This window comes from Populus trichocarpa, chromosome 1, assembly GCF_000002775.5.
Source record: "Populus trichocarpa isolate Nisqually-1 chromosome 1, P.trichocarpa_v4.1, whole genome shotgun sequence".
NCBI classification, from domain to species: domain Eukaryota; kingdom Viridiplantae; phylum Streptophyta; class Magnoliopsida; order Malpighiales; family Salicaceae; genus Populus; species Populus trichocarpa.
This window is the reverse complement of record NC_037285.2, coordinates 11,480,014-11,499,320: the sequence shown is the minus strand read 5'-3', so window position 1 is coordinate 11,499,320 and position 19,307 is coordinate 11,480,014. Positions and strand designations below refer to the sequence as shown.

The following is a 19,307-nucleotide window of genomic DNA, read 5'->3' as shown; positions in this document are numbered from 1 at the left end:
AGCGATCACGATGGCTGGCTTCAACATTTTTAGAGTAGGTTTGTTTTTATGGTTAAAATTTAAAAAACAAATTGATTTTTAAAAATTACTTTTTATCGTGGTGTGTTTGATTTAAATAGATATTTGATTAAAACTGTGATTGAAAATATTTTTTAAAAAATAATAAATTATAAGTGTTTGTTTAAAGCTTTAATTGAAGTTGATGATGCATGTTAAATTATCATAAAAAAACAAATAATTTATTTATTAATTTGCATTGTATTTAAACGTACATTTACATAAGATAAATTAAAAAGAATGAAACTTATTTTTTATTGTATTTAACTATACATTGTCATAACATAAATTAAAGATAGGATATGATTGATTTACAAAGGTTGAGATATATTTTGCAATGTAAGATAGAATGTGTTGTATTACGGTTCTTTAAATTTTAAAATGTTAATTTGAAACTTTAGCTAAATAGTTCTAAGATTTGTTAAATGGTGTGTGTGTAAAGCTTCTGTCCAAGGCTTGGACTGGAATTGGGGAGCATTTTGGATCTGCATGGTCTAGAAAAGCATGTTGATGATGCTTCTTATCAACCTGTGATGTAAACATAAAAAGTACATGGATCTCACCATTTCAAAACTTGATTTTATTGATATCAAATAAATATTTATTGTGATTTATCTGTAACGCAGAAATAACCACATAAACAAACACTCTTAATACGTAATCATATTAATTTCTCCCGCTTATTAAGATGTGAAATTAAGAACTATATATATATACATTTGCATGACCCATGAAGCCAATCGACGTCAATACAACAACGTTTTAATACACTTGCAAGTGTGATGAGCTAGCGTGCCTCCATCACCGATCAGCAATTTCAGACCAGGTTCCCATCAATCCACAAGCTGGGGACCGCTCTCAAAACCAACCATCAATTCGTTCAATTTCTTGTTGCTTATCCTTTGTTGAATGATCTTCACGTCCTGGTCAAAGCTGTAACGAAGCAATTAAGGAGGAAACTTTAAATTATTATATAGTATGGTTAAGATTGTTGTATTGAATAATCAACGATGTTGAACATTAGTCATTTGATTTATTAATCTACGTGTTAGGCACTAGCTAACCTCTGAGGGAGTGAAGGTGCGGCAGGAGTTAACATGGAAGCAAGCTCGATAGCATCCTCGTGCCGATTAACAACATGATTGAAGCATAGATAGCGTCCATACGATGACACATCTTCATAGATGCATATGTGGGCATCCACCAGGAAATTTAGGTCAACAGTCACAAAAACCCCATCTTCATACAATTCTGCTGCTCCTGTCAAATATGGGTTTTTGATGGAAAGATCAGGACTCACCAGCAAGCCTGCATTAACAGATACCATATTCACTCCTCTGTCCATTGCCAACGCCCATGTTGTCTTCTCTGCTAGTGTTTTTGATAGGGCATGCCATAACTGTCCGAGAATTCATTCCAGTCATTATGTTAATTCATTGAGGAGGTCTTAACGAATTTAATACGTATTATTACCTAATAATAATATATATAAAAAATTGCACGTAATTAATTAGCACTGGAATTGATCAAGCATATTTATTCAGGAAAAAAAAAAGGTTGTACCTTAAATTTACGACAGAAATTGATATCACTCCAGTGTCTCTCATCAAAGTCTGCTATCTCGGATTTGCGATCATCTCTCCAAATAACAGCAGTTGCCGAGGATGTGAACACAACCTTGTCCATTGTTTCAGTGTGTGCACATGCTTCTAGAACATTGTGTGCTGCTCTCACCTCCACTTCTGTCATGGATTCCTGCACCCATCCAATGGCCCAACTTTGTCAAATGGGACAAAATTTGAACGCTTACTTTTCTCCCGATAACCCCAAAATTGGAAGGAAAAAAAAAACAGAGAGAGAGAGAGACTGATAGCCAGAAAAGAACACTGTAATTATTTTTAAAGAATTTTTAAGAATTTAATGATGCTGTATTTTAAAGTATTTTTTATTTAGAAATATATTAAAAAAATTTAATTTTTAAAAATTATTTTTAATATTAATATATTAAAACGATAAAAAGTATAATTTTTTTTTAAAAAAAAATCAAAATTTTTAGAAATGTTATTTATATTGTAATTCTAAAATACCTTCAAACCCAACTAATTATTTGTTTTAAAAGTGTTTTTGAAAAAAATATTTTTTATTTTTTTATTTAAAATTAATTTTTTAAGATTTTTTAGGATTATTTTCATACGTTGATATTAAAAATAAATTTTTAAAAATAAATAAAAATATTATCTTAAAACAATTTCAAACATAAAAAAAACATTTTAAAAACAACCACTTCTTTACTCCTCTAAAATTTCTTCTTGCACAAGTTTATGCTTCTACAGTTCGACGTAAACTGTGAAAAGCAACTTCGATGAATTTTTATTTTTTTATAAGAGAGAGAGAGAGAGATAAGAAAGTATCCGAATACTTTAATTGGTCGAAACTGGCCTGTCTCAAAGGTTTAAACCATAGAGCAGATATGGCGTCTTATTATCACTACTCACTACTCACAACTCACAACTCAATTGTAATAACCAAAGACTTTTCCTTTGCTAATTAATAATGAGACGGGACCCTCCACCGTAATGGGCGTAATTGCCATTAATTGGAGGCCCAGATGTTTACTCACAAGAAATTAAATCCACTCGACAACTCTTTATTGAACTAAAATAAATAAAAGAAAAGAAAGACCATTACGTAATCAATCCCCATGAGTGTATAGGAGTCAAGCTCTTCTTTTTAAATCGGGATGGGACGTAAGTATTTTAAAAAGTATGAACAATTCATTTCAAGTGAGTATAGCATATTTTATTATGATAATCTATCCTTCAAATATTGCGTCGCTCACCTCCTTTTCTTCTTTAAAAAAAAAAAAAAACAATTCAAATCATATTCAATAAATTAAGATATTTTTTTAATTTTTTAAATTAATTGTTAGACTCGAGTCAAGGGAAACTTTGAATATATATATTAAAACAAATTTTTTATTTTTTATTTATTAACGTGGATGTTCGGGTCAGCTTGCGTGCACCTTAACTAATCTTATGGGCTTTGAAATTAACAACTATATAAACCCCCAATCATCATTATAAACTTTTACCACTAAACAATACCCATTAAATTATTTAAATTTAAAAGTAGGTCGCTAGTCACTCTCAAAGAAGCTGGGGAGGCCGGGATCGATGTTACAACTTTATTGCTACACTAGTACTGAAAGCTGTATACGATTTTTTTCAAGCTACCTGTGACAAAACTACTAGAGGTAAATAGATCACAAAACGGTGGCCTGATTATTATTCAACTTCCAATTATAAATATCTAGACGTCTATTTTATGAGCTAGCCAGTGTGTGATAGGAAATTAAAGTTGAAAATTTACATGCAATTATGCAGCTGCTTTATTAATTACTCTGCGTAAACGAAGGGTACTGTAGGCGTGTAGTAGCATCAGTTTTCATTCAAAGTCCATGATTTTAGAGCTTAATAATTTGCGACTGTAAAAGAGTGCTTCGCACCTTGCTAACACTTCTCTCTCGTCGTCAAATTACTTGTAGCAAAGTTTCTTGTGCCATGTGGGAAAAGAGAAATTATTGAAAATATTCAAAATTGTATTCCTTTCTAGACAAACATAAGATTTTATGATTGTGAAAATTATTTATGAATGGTATTTTTTGTTTGTAAAAAAAGATAAATATAATTAACCCGGGATAGATCGAATAATTCTCTTTTAAGAGAGTATAGGACAATCCATATATACGGATAATATCTTTAGTATTCTAATAATATCCATCATTTTGTATTCTATAGCGATGCTATGTGTATAATGATTTATAATCACTTATTATTTCTATTTTTATATATTATTTTTTATTTCTCTAAATCATATAAAACATATATATCAACTTTCATATAAAAAAATACAGTGATAAATACTTCTAAAATATTAAAGTTATTTTCGTATATGAGATAAACCAAGACAAATTAAGTTTTATCTCTCATCTTCAGACTTTCAGATACATTAATCAATAATTATAAATTTAAAAGGTACAAAAATTGTGCAAGTTAATATGGAAATTTATTTCATTTTAATTATTTTTTTAGTTACTAGAGTAATATTCATTAATTTAGCGTTTATGAAATTCATATGACCATGGGTTGTTAATTGTTTGGATTAAATTTTTTTGTATGGTTTATTTATTTGCAAATTATTTTTAGTTAATTTGATAGAATATTACCTAACTAGTTAAAAAATAGCGTAATATTATAGGTTGTTGGCCATTAATTCTCGAAGTAAAGTATATTTTTTTAATACGAAAACAATAATATCTTGAAAAAAATGTGAATTCTATGCCAAAAGTGTAGCTCACGGTACTTTTTTTCACAGGGCAGCGTGCAGTGCCTTGTGCTGTTTTTTCTAGTTTATTATTAGTTCAAGCTGCCATGTTGATCTATATATGCCAATTAAGGTGCAATATTTCTTGGCGGCTGGAGATGGCGTATAAGCTAAAGTGCAATTAAATTTACTTCAACACATGAAAAGTAAAAAAAAGAACTCACATCATAAGTGGGCTGGTCTTCTGGAGGCTCAAAGGTGTAAAACAAACCAGAACAACTTCTTAATGCATCGAGTATGCTCTTATAGTCAAAAGGGTCTGCATAGAAAATCTTCAGCTTCTTGTTTTCACAAGATAGACCGTTGAGTTGCAACTCACCTTATTGAAAATATCCAAAACAATTATGAATTTAGTCCATGCATGCAAGAAGGAAAAGGAAAAATGAAAGGAAGGAAGGAAGGAAACAAAGACGCAGGGGCAAGTAATTAAAAGGTAAGAAAAAAGATAAAACGAGAAGAAAGTAAGCATTACAATTATGGTTTTGAACTGCAGCATGAACCATGTAGCCTCTTTGGAGGAGCCTTTGAACCAAGCTCAAGCCAAGGTTGCCTGAAGCATCCATTACACAAACTGTGTTTGAAACAGGATTGAAAGAAGCTGGTGCCATTTGAGATGGAAGAGAGAAAGGTGACCCTTTTTGATTAATTTTGGAGATTTGTACTGTGTTTTGTGCTGTAGGGAGCCGAGTTTGGAAATGGTGATTCTCTTTGATCGTCTGAACTCTTGGGGCAGAGGGAGTTGGACTGGTACGTAGGTATATTTATATATATGAAGAAGGGTGACTAGCATTCAAGGAGCATGGCTATAGTAGATGGTTGGCAGGTGGTTGTTAGTATATTAGAGAGAGCAAATCTCGATATTTTTGAGAGGGTGACACTTAGCGAATGGAGTTTGGTGAGCAACGTGTGTGGCTGGTTCCACGCCCTAATAATCACAAGAGGTGCGTAGGCAGAGCTACCCGTCACAAGAAGAAAGAAGACCATAAGAGTCTGCTTTTTTGAAACCCAACTTGACGGTTTGGACAATTTAATGAAACCAATTTATTTTAATTTTTAAGACAGGATTGCGTGAAAGATGGTCAACGAATGTGAGAGCAAAGCAGAGCAGGGCATCTTTTGCCTTCTGCCGATTTGGAAGTATTCTAGCTAGAAGGAGCAGTAAGTTGAGGCACAGGCTGATCTCATGATATCATTCCAGCACTCTAGCCTCCAAGCCCATGATCGTCTAATAAAAAGACAAGGGCACTTCTCGTAAATTTTGGTTCTCATTAATCTAACACATTTGCGATCATCTTATTAAGATTTCCAATAATAATACATTTAAACCAACCATAAAAAATCATTAAGCTTTAATGCACATATTTTATGACCTCTTAACCATAATAATTTCACAATACACAACAAAAATATCATAACAATAGAGAGACATAGTAACAAGGTTTGTTATAAATCAAAACCACTCTCAAATACACACAAGATTTATTACAAGTCAAAATTATCAAAAATCAAAAATATCATAACAATAGAAAGACACCCAAAATATTTAATTTATATTCATCCAAGTCTTACTTATCAAAAAGCTATTACAACTATTTACGTGGGAAAAACTAAAATATCTTATTAATATTGAATATAAAAAAAACAGGAAAAAATATTCCCTTCAAATAGGAGAATTAGATAAGCCTAATAATAATTAATAGGAAAATAAAAATATAAAGAATAAAAATTTTAAAATAAAAATAAAAAATAATTAAAAAAATATTTATTTTCTTAAAAAGCTCTTGCATTAGAGAGGAGAGAGAAATTCATTAAAAGAGAGAGATGAGATAGAAAGTGTTCAATCGACCGCAATTTCGCCACCTAAAAATCTAATCTTAGTGTCAATTAATTCATTTTACAAAGAGAAGTTCAATGAAAATGGTTTTATTTTTCAAACATGCCAAAACAAAGTTGATAAAACCCATGAATTTTGTTTTGATTTAGTTTGATTTATAATTTGTAACTTCATTGAACGGTGTTTTAAGTTTGAAAATGACTTTATATAGATTTCTAGGACATTTTTGAGGTGATCTTAGCTTAAAATAAATTTAAATTTGTGTTTTAAGTCAAACACACGAGTGTAGCCTCTTTTTCTCTTTGACCAAGCACGTAGGCCCATCTTTTAATTCCCAAGCTTGCTTGGTCTTTTTGTTAAATAGCCTTTAACATTTTTTCCTTCTGTACTTTATATTTTAAATAATTTAGAATAAGATTCTCTTTAAATAAATTTATTAAAATAATATTTAAAATATTATCCAATTTGTAATAGTTTTTAAGAAGATTAGAACTTTTTTTTGTTAATATTAGAAAATTTTTTATGAATAATTATGTATTGACCTAATATACATAAATTTTATGTAATTTGCATACTAAAGAAAAAGGATTAAACAAAATAAAATAAAAATACTTTACTTGTTGAAACACTTTGAAATTGATGAAGATTTGTTATTGTTAATGATGAATTATTTATCCTTAAGACTTTATTATTCATTTCTTGAAGCATTGTGTTATAAATTTTCTAAGATTCCAACAACACTATCTTATTTGTACTATGCATTATTATTCTTTTATCCATTTCATTAACATTAGAATATGTCTTATTAATTAAATTATATAGTAATTCTTATTCATTTCTAAATATTTCTCACATATCAATGTACCATTTGACTTATTTTATCCAACACCAACAATTTTCTTCCATTCCCTTTGATTACTTAATCGAACCCACATCTCCATAACATATACCTATGAGGTAGTTCTCATATCACCGATAATATTTCTTTCACTTACATTTCATGGTATCGATTTAAAATTAATTATACAATTTCTTAATTAATGAATTTTACCACTTTTACTTCAACATATTTCAATACTAATTTTGTAATTTCCTTAATTCCATGCACGTACCCAATGCCACTAATATTCAAAATACATTCTCACACATAATTTTAAATTTATCTAGTTAACTATCTATGTTCTTTTATATTCATATTTAGTTCAAATCAAACCTTAACTTCAATGAGATTTCCAAGTTATTTCCTTCATCATTTGTTTTATATAAGTTTTATGCCCATTTATAAATTCCAATATTAATTTCCAATATGTCAATCTTTCATATATAATTCCTAATAAATATACATAATAAAATTCAAATTTAATGCATATAGTCAACTTATTCTTTTTCCAACCATCAACATCTTATTAATACATACAAGATTAAATCACAAATTATATATATATATATATATATATATATATATATATATATATATATATATCATCAATTATCCAATTTCCCCAAAACCATATATATGGCCGACCTTAATCTTCCATGATTTTCCTTCAATCTTTCCATGATTTTAAGCTATAACAATCTCCTTATACGCGTTCCAACAATATCATAAATAATTATACACTTGCTTTCAATTATTTCAAGAACTCCTAACACAAAGTATTCTAAAATCTTAAATAAAAATAAATTAAATAAATCCATTCATTTCCAAGCATCATCTCTATAATAATACACATTAATCATATACAATTAATACGCATAAATCCATTCATTTCCAAGCATCATCTCTATAATAATACACATTAATCATATACAATTAATACGCATTTGGACCAATTATCCAAATTCCCTAATACTACACAAGTTGGTCGGCCTTAGGAATCATTTGCCACTGTGATTCATTCTTCAATTCTCTGAGAGTTCACACTTATTATAACCTATTTCTCATAAATTTACTGTTTCAACCTCAATTTTGTAGTTCCCTTAATTTTCAAAAATGAACCCTAACTTAATGATTTGAGATTTTGATCAAAATCATCTACATTTTACTCAAGCTTGGATAGATGGATATAAAACACTTTACCTGTTGATTATTTGAACTTTGAATGCCTTCCTATTAAGTTTCCGCTAACTTTTCTTCCTTACTGCATTTCAAAACTCTCTCTCAATTCCTTTACTCTTCAAACACGTTTTTCTCTCTAAAACTGCTTTCTTAGATGGTATCTCCTGGCAAAAATCACTCTCAAAACCCTTAACTTGGAATAAAAATGAAAAAAAATTTAAGCTCCATTTCCTTTTCAATGGTATTGCAACAGTAACCATGGAAGGGGTTTTTGACTTATTTATGATAATGTCATTATTAATTGCTTCAATGTTCTTTTCTGTATTTTTATCTTATCATTTACACTCTCGTGAAGTTTTCTTGAACTCTGATTAACCTAAAATTTTAACTCAAGATAGAAAGATAAGTTAAGATACTTCTTGTAACATTTTAGCCTAATTCACTGATCAGATCAAGAGTTATGCTTGATATTATAAAATTGGATAGTATATAATTTTATGCCAAAAATCTGAATTTACGTACTATTTTATTTACTTAAATCTTCAATATTGTTAATTAATTCATGATTCCATACATCTAAAGCTACCACAATAATGGAATCAAATTTATTATTTGATAACTTTAACACTTTTTTCAACAAGAACTTAGCCAAATTCAAAGTGGTCATATAAAATAATAATTTATGTTGCCACTTCTTAAAGTCCAATCCATTAAACATTTTAGTTTTCTTACCATGCACAACAAAAAATGATGGTGAAATCCTCGTTATCAAAATAGTAGTTGCTGAAACAATAGTCGTTGGAATAACCAATTCTATATTTAAAGTCATGAGAAAAATTATGTAAAACAATAGTCAATAATATTTATAAATAAATATTTCATCTCCACAATAAGCAAGTAATATAAAATAAAACTTGTAATAAAGTAACTTAATAAAAAAACTATGCAAGATAAAAATTAAACATTTTTTATTTTTTTAGTTAAAAAAAGATATCAAATTAAACATGCATTATATCAAACAATATGTTAAACCAAGATAGACAAATTGCATGATCATACCAACAAGATTACAAGAACTTGTATAAACTAAACAAAGATATGAACAAGTTTTATAAAAGCCTAGTTCATAATATAAATCATGCAACAAATCAAAGAGGTTCAATTAAATTGCTTGAATATAGCCAACTTGATAAAAAATAAACTAAAACAATTAAAAATTAAAATTGTTAAAAATCTTTTAAACATATAATATTTTTAAAATATTTGTTCTAAAAGAACTTTAACAAGTATTGAAGCATATGATAAGTTTTTTCAAGACTAGTTAAAACAAATAACAAGAATGAAAAAAATAATCTTGTATAATAGCAAAGGCACAAAAACAAACTAAACAAAAAAAAATGTTAAAGATGGAGTTTTAAGATTTTAATTCAAAAAGTTAAGCAATATTATTTAGTTTAACCAAGAAACAGCATGCTAAACATAAGAATGTTCTAAGAAAAGCCTAAAGTTCACTCACTCACGATGAAACTATAGGCACAAAAAAAAAATAAACAAAATAAAAGAAGAGTGCTTATTTGTTGAAGCACTTTAAATTTAATAACGCTTTGTTGTTGTCAATGATGAATTATTTGTCCTTAAGACTTTATTGTTATTCTTTTGATGCAAATAATATTTGCAATAAGTCTCTCAAAATTCCAACAACACCACCTTAATTTATATATATATTTAAACAAGGTATTTAAACCAAAAAATATGTTACTCAAATATTTCTCAATAAGATGAACCTAAACTCTATATTTGAAAGGAAAATCAAAGCATAAAAAGAAATCACTAAAAATAAGGTGTGGAAAAGTGTTTACAAATCTGGAAAAAACTTGTTTTAAACTCTTCCTTCACATCATTTTTTTATATTGAATTTCAGAAGCTAAAAGGTTAAAGAATTTAATTCTGGTAATAATCAGAACTAATTCCTTTCATTATCAATTTTTGATTAGCCAAAATAAATTTAAATCTGAACATAGTGACCATAAATTTAAATTTTTGAGCTTAAAAACTATTCAGATTAGCAAAAAATGCTTATAGAAAAGACTATTAACATTCATGGGTTGGACCGAACAAAACAATGAGCTACAAGAAATAATTATTCATGGACCATGTCCGAGTTTAAATTTCAGTTGGCAAAAATAATCTTTTGTTGTCCAAAATACTATTTTATAATAAACTTAAAGCTCAAACCCGAGCTAGGCTGGGCCCGAGTGCATGTGGGTTTAAACCCAAAGCTTACTTTGCTTATGACATTTCCTTTATAAAAGCTTAGGTGTTATTTGGGCTCAATTTAACTTTTCAACTTTTTATTTTATAAACACCAAGAAAGTTTTACTTCTTTTATATGTGAAATATAATTCTTTTAGAAAGTTTTTGAGTTTTATCAAAATATATATCAACTAAGAATTATTTAAGATCAATTTTTCATTCATTTATAATTTGTTTAAATCATACTAATATTCTACGTTAAAAAATTTATATTGAAAATTAAATTTTTATAAAATTTTAATTCAAAAAATAAATGAATTTTATTTTTAATTTAACTTTAAATATACTTATTAACCATGTACGTTATCGAGGGGAGCTGTACCAGACAAAGATAGTTAACAACACATGAAAAAAATACATTAAAGGAAACGTGAAAAGCCAAATTCCACCATTACAGCCTGTTCCTCAACCATTACCGATGATCAACATCCTATCGCCACCGCTCAAAAATCAAAGAATGGCCATAAAAACCATCCAATTAAAACCCCTCTTGTAGTTTGATTGCTGCCAAAACTACCATTCAATTCTCAAGAACCAGATTGCATAGCCTCTCCAGCCAATTAAGTATTTGTATTTAATGTATGAAATTGAGCCAATTTACTTAAATGGACACTTATAATACGGAATCATAATAAATTTATTTTCACTTTCCCTTCTACACAGGCTTACGGTTGAGCGAAATTTAATTTGATTTGACAAATTTTGAAAATGAAAACCAACTTGTCTGATAAATCATAATCAATTTTTAGGACAAATTTAGTGCTGAGGATGGAAGGCAGATATAAATCATTTTCAAAATGGATGAAATCTTTTATTTGATACTATTTATGAATAGATAAATGGAGATATTAATTATTAATTAAATTAAAATTAAAATTAAACAACTAAAAGGGATAAGCAAAACATTATTCCTCCCCACCGCGAGACTGGATTTTAATGGGTTTTTTTGTTTCTTTTTGTTTCGATCATCAATTTTTTCTTTCAATTTCATTATTTAATATTATATTAATTAAGATTTTGAATAAATAATTTATTTTAATTTATTTTTTATATCATTATCACAATCTCAAAAAACAAATTACTATATTAGATTGGTGCTCAACTTTAAAAAAAAAAATTAATTTTATTGTTTGTAAAATATTAGAAATGAGAAAATCAAAATTGAACAAAAGAAAACACGACAACTCTTTTTTTTTTTTTTTTTAAGCATTGTGGTGTCAGTGTTTTGGGAGAATTTTGTCTTTATATCCTTTTCAATTTTTTTTTTCAACAATTTAGTTTTACAATGAAATATTTTAGTTTAAAATGTTATTTTGTTGATATTTCAGTTTCTAAGTTTAAAGGAAAAGAGAATTACATAAAAACAACAAATAAAAGAGAAAAAGATTGGTTAGTTGGATTTAATTTAAAGAAATTGTCAAAGTGTTTCTATTAATGAGAGAAATGCTATTGTGATGTTTTTGAGCTTTTATATTGGAAAAAAAAAATCAGAATAGAGGTTTTTTTCTGGTTTGATTTTGTGCTTTTAATCAATTTAAAGGGTTTTTTTTTTTAATTGTGGAATTAGTTGTTTGAGACTATAAGAGTGTTTTTGTAAGTATTTCTATGTGAAAATATATTAAATTTTAGGTTTTAGGGTCAAAACTTTTTAGCCTGATTTTTCAGCTACCCTCCAATGACCGACTACTAGAATGCAAAAGACACACCACCTGCTTCTGTTTTTTTTTAAAAAAAGCTAGCTGGACTACGCATCTTTCATCCATTTTAAAGAAGAAATTAAAAATGCCCAAGAACATGAGTTTGGATTGGTAAACCAACACACTTGGGCTTATTTTTAATTGATAGGCGTGTTGGCCTTTCTAGCTTGGCATGTATGGCCTTTTTTTCAACAATTTATATTTAATTTCTTATATATATATATATATATATATATATTAATTAATAATGTATTCCATATATTATTTTATTAAATTCCATTTAATTTTTACTTTGTTCTTGAATAAAATTATAAAAATCTTTTTTATAATATTAGCAAGAGTTCTTTTTGTATATCCCATTATAATCAATTTTTAAAAATAATTTTATTAATTTACTGAAATTTTCTATTTTTTTTATTATATCATTAAATAAAAAATATTTTTAAATAAACAAATTTATAAAATACAGTCGACTCCACTAGCGGGTTGATTAGAGTCGGTCTATTATGTCACCACCTCAATATTAAAAATAATATCATCTTGAAATATATTTTTTCAGTCAAACTATGTTTTTATCGATATTTCATATTATCTTTAAACTCACTAAGCCGATCGAGTCATATCATGTCAATCCCTGCGTGATTTAATTTAAAACTCAAGCTAAATAAGTATTTAGATCAGAAGGTTTCAAGATTGACCAGTTGAGCCGAGTTTAATGACACTTCCAAAAAATTAATATCGATAATGCATAAGTGTTGTATTATTTTTATGTTTTTTAATATACTCGCATTAAAATTAATAGGGTTTTATTTGTTTAGAATTAGAATTTGCTTTTGGAATGATGATAGTAGGTTGTATAAGAAACAAATATTATGGTGATTTTTGTTTTTATAAAAAATGAGCATGTTAACGAGACAAAAGGGTTTTGTTTATAAAATATTTTTTAATTCTTATTTTAAATCATCTTGATTTTTTTGTGTTCTGAATATTTTTAGTTTTTATTAAACAAATGCCATAGAAAAAATATTAAATTTGTTTTGTTTAAATTGAAGATATTAATAATAAAAGAAAGAGTTTTACTAGTCAATTATTTATTTTCGATAGAATTTAAATTATAACTCTTCTTATAAAGATATTAGTGTCATATAATTAAGTTAAAAAAATTAAAAGATTTCATACAGCATATGATCACATATTTTTATGTATACATGTTTCTCAACTTCACATCTTAGTTTTTAATTGATATCAATATCTCTTTTTAATATTTATTGAGTTATATAATTCTTAATTTATTTTATTAACGTATATATGTATCAAATTTTAAGTTAATTATTAAGATTTTTTCGTTGGAAAACACTTCAGCGGCGCCTGGGCATTCTTATTTTATATTAAAAAATTTTGATTCGACAATTATCTAGTATTGTCTAAAATTGATCATATTCAGAGGGTAAAATTGATAAAATAAAAAACTTCGAGACTCAATATGAGATGATGCATCAAAGTCTATATTTTCCAATAAACCTCCATTTCTGCACTTGGTTGTGTAACTTTAAAGAATTGGAAAGCAAATTGTTAAGAGTTTAAAGATGATGCCCTCGATTGTGAATTTCGGTAAAGTTCAGACGTGCTGTCTTTTTATAATACAAACACAGGAGAGATGAGAGATGAGAAAAAGAGATGATATTAACCCTCGATTTTCCAGCAAGAACAGAGACAGCGCTTACTTTTGTTGTTGCTAACAGTTTAAAGACCAGTTATTTCCACAGTGTTGTCATCATCCAAGTCCAAGGTTAGCATTCTTTCAGAATCAGAATTGGAGGACTAACAAGAGAAGTTATCGAACCCGCCACTTCTTATCCATTTCCTCACAAGCCCAAGAAATCCCCCGTGAGAGCAACTGCTGCAGCAACTGCAACTGCAACAAAAATGGTGAAGGCTATTAGGGTTCATGAGCTGGTGGACCAGAGGTATATATGTTCCTTTTCTCATTTTATTTGAGATAATGATTACATATTGCCTTCTTTTTTTTTTATTAATCAGACTGTGATACCCACTTGCAGTTATTGAATTAGGGTTGTTGTTGAGTTTTTGCTCTTGCTCTAATGATCTGGATCATCTATATATCTTCTTGGTCTTGGATCAATAAAATAATTTATTTGTCTCATTTGTTGGTAATTGGTTCAGTGTGTTTTTGACTAAAAGAGAGATTTTTCTTTTTGAAGTTTGCCTTAATGTAAGTTTTGTAAGTCATTTTGCTTGCGATTTCACCGAGTTATGATTAGAGTGTTCTTGTAATATAAATACTTTTTTATTTTGGAATCTTGGTTTTGAGAAACTTCGCTGTTCTGTCTCTGTTTATTTTATTCATTTGAGGCTTACTAAATGCTTGCGTATTAATTATGATAGGTCCTGAAATGGGAGGATGTTGAGATAGGAGAGCCAGGTGAGGGTGAGATACGTGTTAAAAACAAGGCAATTGGCTTAACTTTATCGATTGTACTACCGGAAAGGAGTTTATACGGCTTCAACGATGCCCTTCATCCCAGGTTATGTTTCAACTTTCGCCTTATCTCACTTGGTCCAACTATAATACTGATTATGTTTCTTGCAAGAATGGTTCAGCGGCGCCTGGGCATTCTTATTTTATATTAAAAAATTTTGATTCGACAATTATCTAGTATTGTCTAAAATGATCATATTCAGAGGGTAAAATTGATAAAATAAAAACTTCGAGACTCATATGAGATGATGCATCAAAGTCTATTTTTCCAATAAACCTCCATTTCTGCACTTGGTTGTGTAACTTTAAAGAATTGGAAAGCAAATTGTTAAGAGTTTAAAGATGATGCCCTCGATTGTGAATTTCGGTAAAGTTCAGACGTGCTTTTTTATAATACAAACACAGGAGAGATGAGAGATGAGAAAAGATGATTAACCCTCGATTTTCCAGCAAGAACAGAGACAGCGCTTACTTTTGTTGTTGCTAACAGTTTAAAGACACAGTTATTTCCACAGTGTTGTCATCATCCAAGTCCAAGGTTAGCATTCTTTCAGAATCAGAATTGGAGGACTAACAAGAGAAGTTATCGAACCCGCCACTTCTTATATCCATTTCCTGCACTCACAAGCCCAAGAAATCCACCCGTGAGAGCAACTGCTGCAGCAACTACTGCAACTGCAACAAAAATGGTGAAGGCTATTAGGGTTCATGAGCTAGGTGGACCAGAGGTATATATGTCTTTCCTTTTCTCATTTTTATTTGAGATAATGATTACAATATTGCCTTCTTAATCATTGATTAGTTTTTTTTTATTAATCAGACTGTGATAACCCACTTGCAGTTATTGAATTAGGGTTGTTGTTGAGTTTTTGCTCTTGCTCTAATGATCTGGATCATCTATATATCTTCTTGGTCTTGGATCAATAAAATAATTTATTTGTCTCATTTGTTGGTAATTGGTTCAGTGTGTTTTTGACTAAAAGAGAGATTTTTCTTTTTGAAGTTTGCCTTAATGTAAGTTTTGTAAGTCATTTTGCTTTCGATTTCACCGAGTTATGATTAGAGTGTTCTTGTAAATATAAATACTTTTTATTTTGGAATCTTGGTTTTGAGAAACTTCGCTGTTCTGTCTCTGTTTATTTTATTCATTTGAGGCTTACTAAATGCTTGCGTATTAATTATGATAGGTCCTGAAATGGGAGGATGTTGAGATAGGAGAGCCAGGTGAGGGTGAGATACGTGTTAAAAACAAGGCAATTGGGCTTAACTTTATCGATGTGTACTACCGGAAAGGAGTTTATACGGCTTCAACGATGCCCTTCATCCCAGGTTATGTTTCAACTTTCGCCTTATCTCACTTGGTCCAACTATAATACTGATTATGTTTCTTGCAAGAATGGATTCTACACGCAAACCATGTGCAATTACTGAGTTGTTTGCCCATTCTGATATGTTGTTATTCATGTATTTCTTGAGTTAAGTTTACTTTAAAATGTAAGTCAAGGCATGCGTGTGTGGGTACCGTTGGCTATCTTTTGCCAAAATGTCCTCTTTCATCCTCTATTACATAATAAGATGAACCTGTTCTCCTCTAATGAAGGTTTTTATGGTCTAATTTTGTTTCATGGCAAATAATTACCTTAGAAAGGCAAAAGTCCAACTCCAACATTTTTTCCTTTTGTAGAATTAACCATCAAAGCCATCAGCTATGCACAGAGAAGTGAAGCGTTGTCATCCTAGGCATAGTTTTAGATCTGCTAGTGAGATAGGTGACCAACCTGAAGTCATGTGATTTTTTAGACCATGGAAAATCACTCTGAAACTGATGTTAAACTGCTCGGGATTTGAAACTGTGATGGGAACACATTCTGAACCAGCCTGTTCTTCCCTTCACATGATTGTGGAACCTGATATTAGTTGGAAATAAAGCATCATATGAATCATCTTTGGTTGCTATCGTGGAAAAATGAAAACCAACTTGTCTGAAAGATTAATAACTGGAACTTTTGTCTTTTTAGGTGGTTACTGACTTTTGAACTACAAATCTTGAGAATACTCTCCCTCTTGCTCTATCTCTTAATGTTCAATTCACACATGAGATGAAAAGGTAGGATAACTTTAGTGGGTTTTTAAGAAGAGAAGAATGCATCCATCAGAATTAGGTGAGACAGCAACATTCAAAATTTAGAAGAATAGAATATATATTATATTAGTTCACTACTTTTTATGAGTTTCTGGTAGAATTGTGCCCCTTTTCTCATTAAGATGTACAAATATCTTTATCTGTTAGTGTAGAAGCACCCTTATCTGTTTTTTTCTGTTTACCTGTCAGTGTTGGAATGTTAGACCATTGAAAGATCCTTGCTCATGAGAGTGTTCAAATTTATTCTTTATTCCAGGTAGGGAGGCTGTTGGAGAGGTGATTGCTGTGGGCCCTGGACTTACTGGTAGGAAAGTTGGAGATGTTGTAGCTTATGCTGGCGATCCTATGGGTTCATATGCAGAAGAACAGATCCTTCCTGCGAACAAAGTTGTGTCTGTTCCTGAATCCATTAGTCCTGTTATTGCAGCATCTGTCATGCTTAAGGGCATGACCACTCAGTTTCTACTACGCCGTTGCTTCAAGGTGAGTCATATACCTGGTGGCATTTGGATTTCAACAATCTCCTAAATTACACTTCTATCCACCTTGTTCTCCTCTAAATGAGTGAACTGTGTGAATGCATACTTAAACAATTAATTCATAAATCTCTCTGTTCGCCCATCCGTTAGTCTTTTTATTGCAGCATCCGTCATGCTCAAGGGCATGACCACTCATTTTCTACTATGCTGTTGCTTCAACACGAGTTATATGCCTTGCCGGCCTATGTACTTAACAATCTTTTAATTCTTTTGACGCATGAACAATACCAATATATGTTTAATGAACTTATTCCATAAATCTCTCCCTTGTGCCCTTTTTTTTTTCCAAACTACTTTTAGTTTTTGGTTGCATAGAACTATTTCAACTTGCCACTTTGTGAAGATGTATTCTGTTCTGAATTTTGTGGATCAGTTCATTTCGTCTAAGCATTCAGAGATGCATAAGATTCAGTGCTATCTGTGATACAGGTTGAACCTGGGCACACAATCCTTGTTCATGCAGCGGCTGGTGGTGTTGGGTCTCTATTATGTCAATGGGCAAATGCCCTTGGTGCCACTGTTATTGGAACTGTCTCGACCAAGGAGAAGGCTGCACAAGCCAAGGAAGATGGTTGTCAACACGTTATACTTTATCAAGAAGAGGATTTTGTTGCACGTGTCAATGAGATAACATCATGCAACGGGGTTGATGTTGTCTACGATTCTGTGGGAAAAGATACCTTTCAGGTAATGACTACTCTGGTAGGGTTTTATGTGAAGGCAGTAATTTGATTTTAACTCTCTACTTTCAAGCATCAATTGGACATAGTTAGCGAGGTTCAATTTTTATGAGTTTGTGCTAATACCGGGTTTTGAGTGTCAGCAGAAGCCCTTGCAAGAGTTGATGGGAGCACTCCTTTAGCAGGAGGAATCTTGTGTTAGATTCAAACCCTCACTTTGTTAAAAATTCTACTAGTGCTGGAAAAATAAAAAGTTAAAGAGTACAAATATCGACCTGAAGGACTACACTTCTTTTTTGATTTAGGAATTTCATCGAAGTTCGAATGAGTATTTTCCATTTCTAGTTTTGACCTCCCAGAACTGGGTTTTTGATTCAGCAATGTTTCAAAAAGTCTGGTCTGCAAGCTTAATTCATGAATAGACAACCTGCAATTTGGCTATTGGTATTTTTAAAAGTTTCTTATGAGAAAGTGGTCATATTCAGGGATCATTGGCATGCTTAAAGACTCGTGGTTACATGGTGAGTTTTGGGCAGTCATCAGGTACGCCAGATCCAGTTCCTCTGTCTGCACTTGCACCAAAATCACTGTTCTTGACGAGACCTTCAATGATGCATTACAATCAAACACGCGATGAGCTGCTAGGAGCTGCTGGAGAGTTATTTTCTGCCCTGGCATCGGGTGTCCTAAGGGTCCGTGTAAATCACACGTACCCTTTATCTCAGGCAGCACAGGCACATGCAGACATTGAGAGTCGAAAAACAACCGGGTCAGTTGTATTGATACCCTAAGGCCATGAGCAGGCAGTGTCTAGAATAAAGAGCATCGCTCCATCCCCTGGATGGTCACATTTGTGTTTTGTCGCTCCCTGAATCTTTTCATACGAGTCGGATTATTACAAGTAATGTTATTTCCATTTTAAATGAATCTACAGGGAAGGCTCGTGTATGTTTTTTCTTGCTGAGTGTGCTATGAGCTTGTTAATTAATTAGCCAGCAAATGTTTTCAATTTTCTCATTACAGGAATCCGTCGCATTGAACTGTTAATATGTCAATGTACCGCTTTCTCTATGAGAAATAGTATAATGTGTTGTTTGTGTCA

The 19,307-nt window shown here is 30.4% G+C and overlaps 2 protein-coding genes across 3 annotated transcripts; one reads left to right on the top strand and one right to left on the bottom strand.

Moving 5' to 3' along the window:
* Positions 1–622: 622 nt before the first annotated feature.
* On the bottom strand, positions 623–5,234 carry LOC18094152 (cinnamoyl-CoA reductase-like SNL6). The gene is made up of 5 exons (XM_006368324.3): positions 4,913–5,234; positions 4,605–4,759; positions 1,621–1,812; positions 1,122–1,456; positions 623–990 (listed from the first exon to the last, which is right to left on the bottom strand). Exons 1-5 carry the CDS (start codon positions 5,046–5,048, stop codon positions 891–893), a joined length of 918 nt encoding a protein of 305 aa, XP_006368386.1. The 5' UTR covers positions 5,049–5,234; the 3' UTR covers positions 623–890.
* Positions 5,235–14,751: 9,517 nt separating this feature from the next.
* LOC18094151 (uncharacterized) lies at positions 14,752–19,307 on the top strand. Of its 2 annotated transcripts, XM_006368323.3 has the most exons (5): positions 15,153–15,571; positions 16,031–16,172; positions 17,243–17,469; positions 17,955–18,212; positions 18,691–19,307. In XM_006368323.3, the coding sequence occupies exons 1-5, from the start codon at positions 15,530–15,532 to the stop codon at positions 18,994–18,996; spliced, it is 975 nt and encodes a 324-aa protein (XP_006368385.2). In that variant the 5' UTR covers positions 15,153–15,529; the 3' UTR covers positions 18,997–19,307. The 2 variants fall into 2 exon arrangements, with proteins under 2 accessions (XP_052304609.1, XP_006368385.2); XM_052448649.1 differs by lacking the exons at positions 15,153–15,571; positions 16,031–16,172 and adding an exon at positions 14,752–14,889.

Coding starts and splice junctions, on each gene's coding strand:
- LOC18094152 (XM_006368324.3), bottom strand. CDS start 5,048: ATGGCACCAGCTTCTTTCAATCCTGTTTCAAACACAGTTTGTGTAATG. Junction 4,760..4,912: donor TGCAGTTCAAAACCATAATT/GTAATGCTTACT, acceptor ATTTTCAATAAG/GTGAGTTGCAACTCAACGGT. Junction 991..1,121: donor GCACCTTCACTCCCTCAGAG/GTTAGCTAGTGC, acceptor GCTTCGTTACAG/CTTTGACCAGGACGTGAAGA.
- LOC18094151 (XM_006368323.3), top strand. CDS start 15,530: ATGGTGAAGGCTATTAGGGTTCATGAGCTAGGTGGACCAGAG. Junction 17,470..17,954: donor TACTACGCCGTTGCTTCAAG/GTGAGTCATATA, acceptor TCTGTGATACAG/GTTGAACCTGGGCACACAAT. Junction 18,213..18,690: donor TGGGAAAAGATACCTTTCAG/GTAATGACTACT, acceptor GGTCATATTCAG/GGATCATTGGCATGCTTAAA.